At 34.1% G+C, this 14,838-nt stretch overlaps 2 protein-coding genes across 3 annotated transcripts; both read left to right on the top strand.

The window, feature by feature from the left end:
* The first annotated feature begins 3,765 nt into the window (after positions 1-3,765).
* On the top strand, positions 3,766-5,276 carry LOC123194288 (dof zinc finger protein DOF3.4-like). The gene has a single exon (XM_044607462.1). The coding sequence runs from the start codon at positions 3,966-3,968 to the stop codon at positions 4,689-4,691; it is 726 nt and encodes a 241-aa protein (XP_044463397.1). The 5' UTR covers positions 3,766-3,965; the 3' UTR covers positions 4,692-5,276.
* Positions 5,277-7,730: 2,454 nt separating this feature from the next.
* Positions 7,731-12,211, top strand: LOC123193377 (nuclear pore complex protein NUP58). Of its 2 annotated transcripts, none has more exons than XM_044606326.1 (6): positions 7,731-8,130; positions 8,394-8,508; positions 9,124-9,609; positions 10,198-10,639; positions 11,675-11,712; positions 11,838-12,211. In XM_044606326.1, the coding sequence occupies exons 1-6, from the start codon at positions 7,871-7,873 to the stop codon at positions 11,877-11,879; spliced, it is 1,383 nt and encodes a 460-aa protein (XP_044462261.1). In that variant the 5' UTR covers positions 7,731-7,870; the 3' UTR covers positions 11,880-12,211. The 2 variants fall into 2 exon arrangements, with proteins under 2 accessions (XP_044462261.1, XP_044462269.1); XM_044606334.1 differs by having other exon boundaries at positions 7,737-8,130; positions 11,841-12,211.
* The last annotated feature ends 2,627 nt before the right edge of the window (positions 12,212-14,838 follow it).

Genomic DNA, 14,838 nt, shown 5'->3' with positions numbered 1-14,838 from the left:
TCCAATTCAAATATCATTACCCTAGATAGTCACAGTGAAGATAAGATCGCAATCAAAATTAATAAAATAAAAAGTTATTTTTGTCCATCATGGTTAAATGACGTAAAAATGGTGCCAACTAACAAAAAATGTTTTTAGCTTAAGAGATGTCTATTTACTAGTCAAAGCATGGGTTGTCACTTCTAATGATTGGTCACTTATCGAGGGTGCGCTTTACATGTAAAAGACTACCGTACAAAAATTGTCCCTTAGTTTTCAAAGTGTGAAAAAGGTTTAAAAAGCTTATTCTATTATTTGTTGGATTGATACCATGTGAGATTAAGAGATCTTTATGATAGGACTTCTTAATTAGTGAAAGCATTGATCCATACATTTTGTGTTACACATTAGTTGTGTAGCTTCTAGGCAAAGTCTTTTTGTCCCTTGGAGAGGAATTTGATCATTCTAAAAAGAGAGCAAGGAAGTGTCAGATTGGTTTATGAGTGGAAATGGTTGTGATGGCGATCACCTTCTATATAGCAAAAATGTAAGATAGAAGGTTTCAATCATATGGTCAAAACTCATCATCACAAAAGGAGCCTATTAAAATATGATTAGGATTGTTATTGGTTGCAGTATGGATTGAGTGAATAAGAAAGGATCCTAGGAAAAAAATGTTGCCTTTAATTATGGTGAGGCACGAGGACACTTTAGGAATCTTGCCTCATGAATTTCCTTAAAGCGAAGGTGGAGAACTTAAAGACAAGTTGTTTATGGCCATAGTTGGCATGAAGGATATCAAGGTAAAGACTCCTGATTTATACCTTGCTCAAGTTTTGCTTCCTAGACCAAAAGACTACTTTAATATTGAGGTGGTTTGTCAAAAATAAGCAAAATAGATAATTGAAGAGCTATTCGTTGCACCAAGTCTTGTGCTTAGAGTTATTATGGTGCACATCTAGGATTTGATGAGGAAGCTTGCTACTCATCCGTATTTGTCATAGTGGGTTGAGTATGTGTACTTGTCTCTTTTTACTCTTATGCAAATGTATTGCACTATGTAATTGTAAATTGATAAAATTAATAAAATTTTGGTTTATGTACTTTTGTTACAACTCTTTTTATTGTCGCCACACTTACCAAAAAAAAAAATCTTATCATGCAATTTAAACAATTAGCAAACATAGATAAGAGAGAATAAATATTTTGACATGTAAGATTGAACAATTTGTAATGATATTAAGTTATGCAATGAGTTCAGGGGAGACCATGGTGCCCTCATATAATTGGTTAGAATGTTATCACATTGCATTGCGTATGGGCTTGTTAGTTCTTTAAGGTAGAATTCTTACCTCGTTATTTATTATTATACTTGGGCAATAATAAGGCTTAACCTTGTCGTCACCTAGATGGTGACAAGGCTTGACAAGAGTTTGCAGTTACCTAGGTGGCCAAGCTCACCATTTTCTTTCTAGAGGTTAGACACTTAAAAAATTATTCATGTTTAGGATTATTATAACAATTAATAGAGCTCAATCACTATTATAGGCTAAACAACAAATAGAAGCTTTACTCCTTTTTTTAATATCCATTGTATTGACATGAGTTCCTAATTTGCATAATGTTGATAAGTGGTGTGAGTTATGTCTAGCATACCAAGTTGATAGCATATGTGAGTATACCCTTGCTTAACGTGAGTTACATCCTTTTGGGATGTTGTGCACGTGATAATTAGAATATTTTTGGCATGAGTTATCATTAGACATCACAAGTTTATACCTCTTTTGCTTTATATGAGTCCTGTTCACATGCATAAGTTGGATCATCCTTAGAGCCAATAGATACCTCATTGTTTTGCATAATGATGCAACCTTTTAGGCGTGAATGAGATTTTGTTAGCCAAAGGTCAACATCCCCAAGATAGAGAGTGTTTCTTCGTACATCTAATGTCAATCCTTAATCTCTTATCATGAGTTATTTCTCTAGTATGACAAAAGATAATATTGACCTGATGTCGATTATTTTTTTACCATTGAACTCAAATCTCTTGACCCTTAGGTGTGAAATACATTGTTGGTAAATAGTATGAGCAAAATATGCTTTACAAACTAATGGACAAAGACTTCTGTTGATGAAAGTTATATTCTACATGCCCGGAACAAATTCTAGGGATCATTAGAGGTAGATAGATTTTTCAGTAGTTGTGCAAGTCCAACTTAATTATAAGTTTGGTAACTATTCTTATCTCACATGTCAAGGCTAGTTACAACACCAATGCTCATGGCATTGAACAGATATTATCCTTTAACCAGAGTTTTGTTTTGTGTGTCAAGAGATGTTACACACTAATTGTTTACTTTGGATTTGACAACTTAGGCCAATTTGCCTATTGCAATCAAAGGTTAAGTCACAGATAGAACTTATGTGTTGAAGATAACATGTTGACAATTAACATCACTAGGTGTGAAAAAAGGAGTATGTTGCTTGAGGTTAAGGAACCTTATTCTTGAGATTGGAAGAACATTGCTAAGTGGTGTTCTTGCATTAAGAGTTAACAACTTGCCCTTGATGGGTAAAATTTAGGTCACAAGAGGCATTTACGTCATGAAATTTTGACCTCTCCAAGGCATATTCCCTTCATAGGCTTTGTCTATGTGTGTGTAGAAAAAATGACTACTTGAGGTCCCTATTTGGAACCTTTTATAGAGGATTCAGAAGAGATATTCTACCTAAGGTCAAAAGGCTAGGAGAATTCATTTGTCTGCTCATAGGTGCTTTGGGGAACGATATGTCAAAGATTGATATCATGTCAGCATGTTCAGCGATTAGATTTTTAATCATCAACTGATGTATAAAATTTAAAGTTTTGCATAATATAACTACAGTAGTAACAATAAGGATCAAGTGATAAACTCTAACATCCATTATAGTGATACAAGATAAGTATAAATAAACAGTTAGATACAAAGAGACTTTTAGTACAATTTATCTCGTTATTGGAGAATATATATCCACATTTATAATATCATCTTTAGAAGAATACTTTGTTATGACGAATGTAAAAATTATAAAAGGATGTTTAGAAAACTCTTCAAAAAATGAGAGAAAACTATGACTAAATTGTTGAGTTTGAGGGTCTTATTACCTTACTTTGAATGACATGGAACCGATTACATTGAAAATAAGATTACCATCAAGATTAAAAGGAAGGAAGTTACAGTCGTCTATGACATTCTCTAGTAAAAGGACTATTGTCCACTAATTAACTACATGCGCAGACGCATTGTGTGTAAGGGAACACCGTACAACATATTAAACAAAAGGCGATCACTGTTGCGTGCGTACTGCAACTACAACCATTCCAAGGAAACAAATGTTGAAGGAAATTGGAGACAAGACATAACACTGTTTTAAAATACACCAACATTAACTGTTGGAATCATTCCAGGAAAGGACATCCTATTACTGTGTATGTAGACAGTTAAATTAAAAGCTTTAATAATTCCATTACATATTGTTAGCATTATTGAATCATTGCTAGCTCCATATAATAAGACTCTTTTATCTTTTCATCCGCCAAATAATAAAGAATCTTTAGATGTTGTATTATTCGAAAATTAAATGAAATACAAAATAGAAATACAAAAAGAAAATCCCATGTTTGACCATTCATATTGGGTTTAATTACGAAACTATGATTCAATTTAAATTTACGATAAATATAAATAAATAAATAAAACAGGGCGAGCCGTAGTGATAGCCCGCGCCCCTCATGTAGCCGACTGAATTGCCGTGCCTAATGGAACACTGTAAAAAGCCTGTTCACTCTCTGCTCATATATGCCTCAGTACATGTTTCAGTTTCACCCTCCTTTTCTTCCCACATTCTCTCTCTTTGTCTCTCCCTAAATCTCATTCTCTCTTCAATCTCTTCTTTCACCATCTTCTTCTCAATTTTAATCCTTAAAAAACAGGATATCATTAGAAATGCCAACCGACTCCGGTCAAAACAAAAGTAACAACAATGTCAATTCCGCCGCTAGCAGGAGAGTAGCCAAGAACGCTGCAGTGCCACTTCCACCGGAACAGGAGCAACTTCCATGTCCACGTTGTGATTCCACTAACACCAAGTTTTGCTACTACAACAACTACAATTTCTCTCAGCCACGCTACTTCTGTAAGGCTTGCCGCCGCTACTGGACCAAAGGTGGGACTCTACGAGACATCCCTGTTGGTGGCGGCACCCGCAGGAGCACCAAGCGCTCTCGCACAACTGCCAACGCGGTTTCCTCCATCATCACAGCCAATGCCCTCTCTCAGGATTATCCTTTGTCTTCCACTCCTATTCTGTTGCCGTTCGTGGGAAGTTCTGAGAGTTTTACTTCTTTGTTGAATATTCAGACACCTGGCTTCGTGGCTTTGGGTGGGTTTGGTCTTGGGCTTGGCTCTGGGACTGTTGGGGATGTGGGCCTCGCTGGGCTTGGGAGAGGCGTCTGCGGTTTTACTGGGGTGGAAGACGCTGCTAGTCGTGCTACAGTTGCCCCTTATATTGGCGGTGGTGGTGGTTCTACTGGTGCTGGTAGTGGTGGTGCAACTGGAGTTGGAAATAGTTGGCAGTTTGAGAGTGGAGAAACTACTAACGGGTTTGTTAGTGCTGATTGCTTTGCTTGGCCTGATCTGGCAATTTCTACTCCTGTAAATGGTCTCAAGTGATGTCTTCTTCTTCCACCTCTTCTTCTTCTTCTTCTTTTAATGGTTTCTAGTTGGACTATGTTTATTTAATTACTGAGAGAGGGGTAAACTAGGACCTGAAATTAGAAGGAAGGAACCATGTCACTTTTTCCCTTACTAATTTATTTTACTTCTTTGTGACTGTATGCCATATGCTTTGGTAGTCTTAACCATTTTTGTGCAATGGACATTTTTTTTCCTAGAAAATCTTACAAAACCGCTCTCGGATCATCAGGGAAGTAAAAAGTTTGATCTGATTTTTGTGTGACTCACTGACATGGCACCTTCACTGCTTTGTAAGCTTTGAACCTTTCCTAAAGTTATGATAGTTTTTCTAGTTCTATCTTTTTTATCCTTTCTGGGATTAATTGCAAGCCCTGAAGCCCATTTCTGGTCAGTGGTAAACTTCAACCAGGTCTTTAGTACCGGAACCCTGTTTATTTTTACCATATGCCAGCTGCTGATTCAGCTCAGTTTGTAATCACTGCCGACTAATAATTTTTGCTGTGAGAAAGGGGTCTCAGAAACGATTATATTTTGACTTTTCTGTTGCCACTTTACAGGATTAGACAAGTAGTGGCCATAAGGTCAAAATTCTCAAACCCAACTTTGAAGTTCTATGTTCTCAAATCAAAATCGCAAATTGCCCTTGAAGTCATTTGAATGGAAAAGGTGTGACACTCAAACAAAAAGGTATAAGTTTGAAACTCGCTAAAGACATGTTAATATCAAATTTTTGATTTTTTTAATTATGAAATCGATTATTAGATCGAAATTTTATTTATTCGATTGATTCAACTTAAATAAAGATTAATTATTAAAAAAAATCATAAATTCAAAGATTTTAAGAGTGAATATAATTGTTAATGAGATGGACTCTAATGTTAATGTCTATTTCAAACCGAACTTAAACTTGATGAGTTGATCATTTTTGAATTTGAATTTAACTTATTTGAACCAAATATTAAGCTAAACCCAATTCAACGGAAATCTATCCCACAAAAGGCATTGATGGGTTTGAAAGAGCAATGTAAATATAGAGTTGAGTTCTCCATTTCTCAATAATTATATATGGCGAACTTAAAGTAAGTTTTAGTAGAACTACACATGAATATAATCAGATAAAGCTCCAGACAATGGAACTTGTAAAAATGTAGGGGGGAATCTTAAGTTGGGGAAAGAAAAAGCATGTGGCCAGATGAATTTCACCTCATGACAATAACTGTACTATTGTGCATGTTTAAATATTGGAAAATTGAAAATTTTGCTATTATTTCGACTTGCTTATACAATTTTATTATACTTTTTATACACTAAATATTTATATCATAAAATCACATAATATCTAAATTACTCCTATCTTTAAGCTAGTGTTGGCGAAGTCCCAAAGCTATATTGCCAAATCTGTTTTTGCCTTATTTTCATTCTTAAATCCTAAATATAACAATATAACGCATTCATCGTCAACAATTCATAAATCATCCTATCAACCGAAAAGAATAACTTATTTGCCCTCAACAATTTATGTTTGAATTTTATGTGATTTTATTTTTAAACTGCCGATTACAAAAGTTGGTTAATAGATAAACAGTCGGAAAGTCACATGTCCAATTGTAAAATAGAGGTATTTTTTAGACTCAATAACTATTGTGATATAAATGTTTAAACGTTTAAATTTATTATATTTTTGTATAAATACTCACTTTTTATGGTAAAAATTTTAATTCCTCTTAGCCATCGTAGTTGTAACAAGGTTCTCAACTTTCTTTTAAAGTTATAAATAATAATATGAATAAATTTCTACCTCCTATTTCTATTAGGCTGCTGCCATGGATGGAGTCAGTTTCAACTTTCAACACTAGTCATTGTAAGTTTTTTGCAAGGCTTTTCTCTTAGCTTGTCCCCCATGGGACATATCGAACACACATATATAAGGAGCCACCCGGGGCCTGCATCTGGCTGAGTAGCTCCCTCGAGTCCATTATCCTCCTAACTGGTGCCTTTGAAATCAAACTTAAAAACCAAACATTGTATTATGTTGTAATTTTATGTAACAACATTGTCTTAATCCCCTAATTGATTGTATTTTTCACTTAATAAACATGGCTTCTTCAAATTATAATTTGTCTGTATAAATAATTTAGTAGACCGCGATGAAGATCCGCTCATTTTCTTTTATTTTCAGAATTTTCTTGAAAAATTTTATCGAGCTCTAAAGTCAAAATTTGAAGTATTCAGGAAAACACAGAGATATAATAAAAAATAGGGCTTCACTTGAAAATAATGTAGGCAAAAAAAAAAAAAAAATTAAGACTAGAAAAAATGTCCCACAGGTTCCTTTAGGCCAAAAGACTTCCCCTCGCTCAAAAGTTATTGCATCCTCAAATTAATATTTTTTTAATTTTAATTATTAACATCTTAAAAATTTATTTATAAACAGTTAAAATTAATAGAATAAATTAATATTATTTATTTTTTTAACTTTAGAAAACTAATAATTTTTTTTATGATTAAACTTTGAAATATTATATTTTTTCTTTATGATTTTTTTCATTTTCACTCACCATTTTTTGGTGTCGTCATCGGTTGGTATCTCTCTCTCCCCCATTCTTTTGCCATTTCTAACACGTTCTCCCCATCTTCATCATCGAATGAAGATGAGGAGAAGATATCAAAAATGGGAATGAAAGGGGAGGAAGAGAGACGTTGACTGGTGGTGATGGTGCCAGTAAAGGGAGTGAGAAAAAGAAATAAATCTTGAGATATAAATGTAATATTTTAAAATTTATTCTTGAAAGAAATTATTAGTTTTTTAAATTTTAGGATAAAAATGATTAATATTTTATTATTTTTAATATATTACTATTAAATTTATGATTTTATCTTTTAAATTTAATAAATATAATTATTTTAACTATTTATAAATGAGTGTTTGAATTTGTAATAATTTACGGGTACCAATTTGAGACTATAATGTCCTTTGGCCGGGGAATAATCCTTTGGCCATTTCCCCTATTACGAATGTCGCCTCTTTAAAACAGAAGCTCCCATTCATTGCAAATACAATACAATCACGAAAGGCGGGTTTTAACTTTTAAAGAGGGTTTTTCAATCGCTTACCCAATTTCAAACCCTAGTACGATTTGAGAAAACTGAAAACAATGGCGTTTTCAATGTTTTCAACTCCACAACAACAGCAACCTCAGTCACTCTTTCAGCTGCAGCAACAGCCACAACCCTTTCAGAGTAGCCCCTTTTTTTCGCAGCAACAGCCGCAACAGCAGCAGCAACAACTATTTCCGCAGCAGCAACAACAACAGCAGCAGTTGTTTCTTTTTACCAACGATAAGTCTCCCGCGACCTATGGGACCAAATGGGCGGATCTTCATCCCGATTCACAAAAGTTTTTACTTCAGATCGAGTGCGTTCTCTTTTTCTCTAATATTCATTCATTTTTCTTGTTTTAATGTGAAATTAAGCGAAATCATTTATGTTTAAGCTTGGGGAAGTTGGTTTTTTTCCTTCTAAACTTTATTGTGGTTTTAGGGGACAAAAAATTTTTGTTTGTTATACGCTGTCAATTGAGGCGTTTATGGTTTTCTGCAAGTTAAAAAAATTGTTTTGAATTTTGAGTTGAATTATTTGAAGGTTTATAATTTGATGGTCTCGAGGTGGTGCATGTAGGGAGCGGATTTTGGAGTACAGGGATGAGAGCCAGAGGCTTGATCAGTGTGACCGCCTTTATGATTCTTCGATTTCGAATGAAGGGTTTGAGCTTGATGCCAACCATATTGTTCAAGTATGCTGCATTATTAATTCACGTTGAATTAATTATTAGTATTTATATTTTGATAGCGTGTACTTGCATGCTGTCCATCTCTTCTCACTGAACACATTAGATTCATCCTTTCAACATATTTGGTTTGTAGTCTAATGTGCAAAAGCTATAATTAGTTCAATAAGCTATATCTAATTACTTTTATATGTCTGTTGCTTCTTGAAGTTTATTTGCTGAGATCAATTTGTTTTGGATGAAGACATGCTTACTTGGTGACTTTTGTACCTTAAATTGTTGTCATTTTCTATAAAACAAGAGTGTTCGACCATAGTGCTTTTTGGGTTTTGAGTACAGACAACCAAAGAGTGTATGGACTAAGGTTCAATAATTTAGTCTTACCTCTTCAGTCTTCATCTTGTTCAGGGATAGGTTTAATCTTGTGTTTTTAAGTTAATCCATTAGTCACTTAACAGTATTACCTCTCAAGCAGTGAATGTCTCTCCCAATTCTCAGTTTTTTTTTTCTTATTCCCTCTTTCATGGTGTCATTGGAAGTACTATTACTTTTAAAGGTATTATATTAATTGTAAAGCTATACATAAAAGTTTAATAAGGGATGTTTTTGGATTTTTTAAAGGAACTTGGGGGAATCAGCACTTCCATGGAAAGACAGAAAGCTCAGCTGCAAGAGTTGATGGCTTCTGTGAAAGATATGTTACGGAACACAGAGGTAGCTGTTCGTTCTTTCCTTATGGTACGCCCAAGGTTTCTTCATCCTAAAGTGGGAGGTGCTTCTAGTGCAATGACAACATTCCAGACTTCTGGAGCAGCACCATCACCAGCACCAGCGCCAAGTTCCGCTGTTCAATCAACAGCTACCCCAGGGGTGCCTGTTTTTGATTTTTATTGTGGACTTCCAAGGAAACCATCCCCTTTTTTGCAGCAAACTGTTGCCAGATTTGAGAAATATCTTTGTGAGTGCCGCCAATGGATTGAAGAATTAGAGCAGTTGCTCCTCTTAGACTCTGACAGGAACTCCTCCAACCCTGGATCATCTTTATTGCATTCCCTTCCAGTGGTTATGTCAAATGTGCATAGCTTTTTTGTTTATGTGGCTTCCAAGGTAAAATACAATATTGTCCCTAGCTCATGAACTAAGAATGGCTATTACTTGTTTGTACTTTCATGGCTTATAACATTTTAAGGGATCTATATGCTACACTAACCCAGATTTACTTAAAATGTTTCAATGTTAGGGACAAAAGCTTAATCGTTGAGAACAAAATACTTTATAATATGTAAGAAGTTTTTATAAGAGTTTATGACTCAAATTGAGTTTTTTTTTTTTAAAAAAAAAAAATCAGCTGTTGTGATGGACAACTCTATTTTTAGAGAGATTGCTTTATCGGACATTGGTTGGCTGTATTCCTGTTTATTTGAAATCTTAAACTAATGAAGATAACATCTTCAGAAAGTGTTATAATCACAACTGTATATTTGTAGTGTATTAAAGTTTATTTGGTTAAAGGTTCAAATATAAACTGAATTTTTCACATATATAAAGATGTTATTATTTTATGGCTCATATTATTCCTTGCTTCTTTTGTGGATGGAGTTTCCTTGACAGATTATGTGGCTTCAGTTTGTTTTTGGGTTAGGTATAAAATTTTACTTATGATTTGTAATCTATTTTATTTTGAATTTTCTATAGGTGGAGAGCATTCATCAGTATGTTGAAACTATGAAAACAGCTTATCTTGCTGATCAGCGTCGCCGAGGAGATCTTAATGATCCTTTTCTTGAGGCTGATCGACGAGAAACAGCCAAACAAGAAGCTGCTGCTAAGAGGGTACATCCGACATTGCATTTGCCTACAAATTTACAACCATCAACACAGGTTACTGGGTTGCTAACAAGTACAACAAATCCTGGGGCATCAGTTGCTCCACAGACATCACTGGCAGCTTCATCAGGGAGTGGGTTCTCTCATTTTGTTACGCCAGTCTCTACTTCAGCTTCCTCTATGTCATCTTCTCTGTTTGCAACGCCTCAGATAGCAACAGCTCAATTTGCTGCTTCTCCATTTGCCAAACCTCCTGCTGCACCTACCTCCGCTGCTGGAGTTTCTATTTCTTCAACGCCATTTGCTTCAGGTATCTTTTTTTTTGTATAGTCTTATATTGAAGTCTCTTACATTTAAAACAGCAATTCTCTTTTTTTGGTTTTTCGCTTAGTTCAGAAATAAAGCATTGATCTCAAAAGCTAGGGGTTTATTTGCTGTATGCTGAACGTTAGCGGACCATATTGAAGAAGTCTGTTTGAATAGATCACATTTTGTTGGAATAAAAAAATTAGCATCCTATGTCTAGTCCCCTTTTAATTGAAGTTATATAAGGAAAAAGATATTTGAAAACTATAAAAGTAGGCTGTCTTTGGGACAGCACTAAATTTGGCAAGCACTGTTTAAATTGGAAAATTTGTGCAGCAAAAGAAGTGTGAGATGTTCTCTAAAAGTTATATATCCCTTGCCTTTTTGTTATTTTTATGTGATTTGGAGCAAAAAGAACTTAGGTTTTGATTTTACATAATGACATATTAAATGGGTACTTCAAAGATATTGTCATCAAAGTTATTACTGGCTCAAAGGAAATTCCCATAGTTTATCTTGTTCTCTCGAAGTACTATTGTCTAAACTTTGTATGAGAGAAAGACCTAATCTACCCTGAGCTTTTTGGTCTATTAGAGTCAAAATCTTGGTCTTTGAAATATTTAGAATATACACCCTTCAAACTATCAATAGTTAACTAAATCCTAACTTTGAAACATCATTTTTTATGTAGAGTCAAAAATTTCTGTAAGGTGACTCTTAACCAAAATGTTCTAAAAAAATGATAGTCTGTAAGATTTACCCATTATGCCCTTACATAGTTTATCTATTAGAATTAGCAGGGTCTATCCTAGTAGTTAACTTGTAGGATCTGGACAGTAGTAAACAGAAATCTCAGGTGGGTATATTTAGTTATCTCGTATCTGTACAGTATCATTACTAAAAAAAAGTAGGAATGGATCTTTTCTGTTGAATATCAAGTGCACTTCTGATATAGTTATCCTTCTTCTATGGGGAAGGCTTGTTAACTTTGGCAGTTATTGATAATATTTTTCCTGGTGTTCTTTTGTCTGATAACCAGGTGCACCAACAGGATCTGGGACTAGTTTCGGGTCATCTGTAAGTAAACATTCACTACTTTTTTTTTCTTTTTGAGGGGCGTTTGGGTAGGTCTGGGCATTTTCATTTTTTAAAATATCAAGGATTTGTGGCTAGAGTTTTATTGCCTGTCTGCTTTGTTGTAGCAGAGACCAGCTAGGCCAAAGCCACGAACTACCCGACGCTAATCTCTGTGGCTTCACATCTTGAAATTCGAAGGAACAGTTCTCCTGCTTAGATGATTGCTTGCTTCTCAAAGTGATCCGTTGTTAATGTCAAATTGACATCTTTGCCCTTGGCATTGTCCTAGTAACAGCTTCAGTTCCTCTCAAGTTTATGGATCTGCAGTGCTTTACTTTTTAATCTGAGGGCTTCTTATGCATTGTAACGCCTCAAATCTCCCACAGATTAGGGTAAGATCTATGTTGGTATAATGTTGTAGAATACTCCTTTAGGTGCAGTACTTATTACCATGAAGAATACGAAATGTGTCAAAATATACTCTGATTTGTGACTTCAACCTGTATTTGTTTTCTTTTTTTTTTTTTTTGTGTTAATTGGATTTCGATTTCACAATAGCCTACAAATGATTCCCAATCATGATTGAAATCCGTGTTTACTATATTTCTTTGCAGTAATTTTATAAACGAAGAACTGAATGGAAATATTAAGAAGTTGATAAACAATCTGACAAGAAAGTTCAAACAGATGTTTGGTTTCCAAATTTTTTGTCTGGTTAGAAGTAATGGTGATGATTACTCGATAGAATTGGATTTGGCAGGTGCTGGAAGGACTGGACACTTAAAACACTAATCTCTGATTGGATTTGTGTCCTCATTACATGCTAAATTGGCAGAGAAGGGTCCTTTTACAATTCCAAAATATGATGGTTCATGATCATCTCTGGTGAGCATCTAGGGGAAGGCCAGTTGTTCATTTCTTTTGAGTTAGAAGTCCTGGTCTGTCGCTTGCAATTGTCCCTTCCCTATAAAAAAAAGCTAGATTTAAAGTTGAGTAATAGTAAAAGGGTTCTCACAGGTAGAGGGTATTGGTTATAATGAAGCGTTTTCACTTGCTGTCAAACATTCTTCTGTAAAATTCATACTGTTTGGTGTAGTAATACTTGACATTGAGGTAGAGTTATTAGATGTCACCACTGCCTTTTTACATGGGAGTCTAGAAGAACAAATTTTTATAAAACAATCTGAAGGGTTTATAAAAGGAGATTATAAAATAAGTTGTGTTGATTACAAATATCACTTTTTGAGTTAGAATAATCCCTTAGAAAGTGGTATAAAAGATTTTATGATTATGTTATGTCTATAGAGTTCTCTGGTTGCAACTTTGATCATTCTGTTTATATTCAAAAATCTGCTAAAGATAGTTTCGTATATTCACTTTTATATATATATAGATGACATGTTAATTGTTTTTAAAGATATAAAATACTTACACGTGTTGAAAGACTTGTTTCAAACATGGTTTGAAATGAAAGATGTAAGGTCAGCTAGAAGAATTTTAGATATGAATGTTAAGAGGAATAGAGATAAATGAATTCTCACATTATTTCAATCAGGGTATATTAAAAAGGTCCTAGAATTATATGGTATGATGAATGTGAAACTTGTTAATATACCTATGGGAACACTCTTTAAACTGCAATCTGTAGTAAGTGAATTATCCTTTGAAGAATATGAGTTCATGAAGAAAATTTCTTACTCTAATGTGAACAGACGTTTAATGTATGTAATGACATGGATTAGACTTAATATTGAACATACAATTAGTTTAGTCAGTACGTTTGAGTAAACCTAGTAAAGAGCATTAGAATACGATTAAATGACTATTGAGATATCTAAAAGGTTCCTATGATTTTGGTCTGATTTACCATGCTGATAAAAATAACCTTTTTCTTGGGAAAGGTTTTACTGATTCTAATTGTGCTACAAATTTGGATAAAACTGAAGCAGAATATGTGTCATCATGTTTTATGGCTCAAGGGAATAGTGAAAAAGTTTTGGTCTAAAAGACAATTTTCTGGTGATTTTTTGTGACTCATAAAGTGTTAAAGAATAGTGCTTTCCGTCAGTAAATAAAACGTATTGATATAAGACTTCATTTAATAAAGGATGTCTTAGACAGTGATCAAGTTAAGGTGGAGAAGATTTCAACAGGAGCAATCCTACTGAGGTATTAACATAATCAATGTCTATGAGTAAATTTAAGGCAACATTAGACTTACTTAGAATTGGTCATGTTTAGGTGATTGTTGAGTTTGAAAGGGTGTTCTCTAGTTGAATGATTAAAAGCCACTTTAAGATAAAATAGAGATTCGTAAGACTTGTGTGTCTTAAACTTCTATAATAAAGGGAAGAACTATAATTAACCTTGGTGGGACAAAATTATACTTACCTCAAGTGAGATAGTTTTTAGCCTAGATATATAAACCTAGGTATTCAAGATAATTCTTCTATCTAATATTTCGCTCTTTCTCTTTTGGTCTACTAGGGTTTTGATATCTTTCTATTCTTTTTTTATTTGATTGTTTTGGTGAGAAATATAATTGTAAGTTCTACCTTGTATTTCTTAGTGTCTCTATGTTGCATAGTTTGACTGATTAAACATTATTAATTTGTATATTTTCCTTTATTCGTGGATCAATCAGAGAATATGTTCTACCTTAGATCTAGAATTTCATAAGAAATCTGAACCACGTAAATATAGTGTTGTATCTTCTTTTATGTTTCTTGCATGTTATTTATTTGAGTATGCAATCGTTTAAGACTCATATATCTAATCGAATCCTAGTTGAATATTTGTACATTATACATCTTTAGGTTGTTTCATATGTAAGACAAACTTGATATTTGCTAGTGAAGCACACTTCTCTTAATTTCAAGAACTATGAGATTTATGAGACCAACATAGACTTTCCTAACGTTTGATGAAAGGTGATTAGGGTTGGGTACTCTATTGGAAAAGTAAAAAATTAGAAACGAAATTAGATGCTTCCTAAGATCTAGGACCAAAAGTGAAATCGATCAGAACAGGTTCCTATTCAAGACCTACCTAATGGGTTCCGATTTCTCTTGACACTACTCTGATCCCAGCTTTTAAATCACCTTCACGTTAGCTTTCTAGTCCCTG

This window comes from Mangifera indica, chromosome 1, assembly GCF_011075055.1.
Source record: "Mangifera indica cultivar Alphonso chromosome 1, CATAS_Mindica_2.1, whole genome shotgun sequence".
Classification (NCBI taxonomy): Eukaryota; Viridiplantae; Streptophyta; class Magnoliopsida; order Sapindales; family Anacardiaceae; genus Mangifera; species Mangifera indica.
The sequence above is the reverse complement of the archived record's forward strand: the minus strand, read 5'-3'. Positions and strand labels throughout refer to the sequence as shown.

Excerpts from the sequence above, each read along its gene's own strand:
- LOC123193377 (XM_044606326.1), top strand. The coding sequence starts at position 7,871 with ATGGCGTTTTCAATGTTTTCAACTCCACAACAACAGCAACCTCAGTCA. Across the intron at positions 9,610-10,197 it reads TTGTTTATGTGGCTTCCAAG|GTGGAGAGCATTCATCAGTA; the intron begins GTAAAATACAAT and ends AATTTTCTATAG. Across the intron at positions 11,713-11,837 it reads GGACTAGTTTCGGGTCATCT|CAGAGACCAGCTAGGCCAAA; the intron begins GTAAGTAAACAT and ends GCTTTGTTGTAG.
- LOC123194288 (XM_044607462.1), top strand. The coding sequence starts at position 3,966 with ATGCCAACCGACTCCGGTCAAAACAAAAGTAACAACAATGTCAATTCC.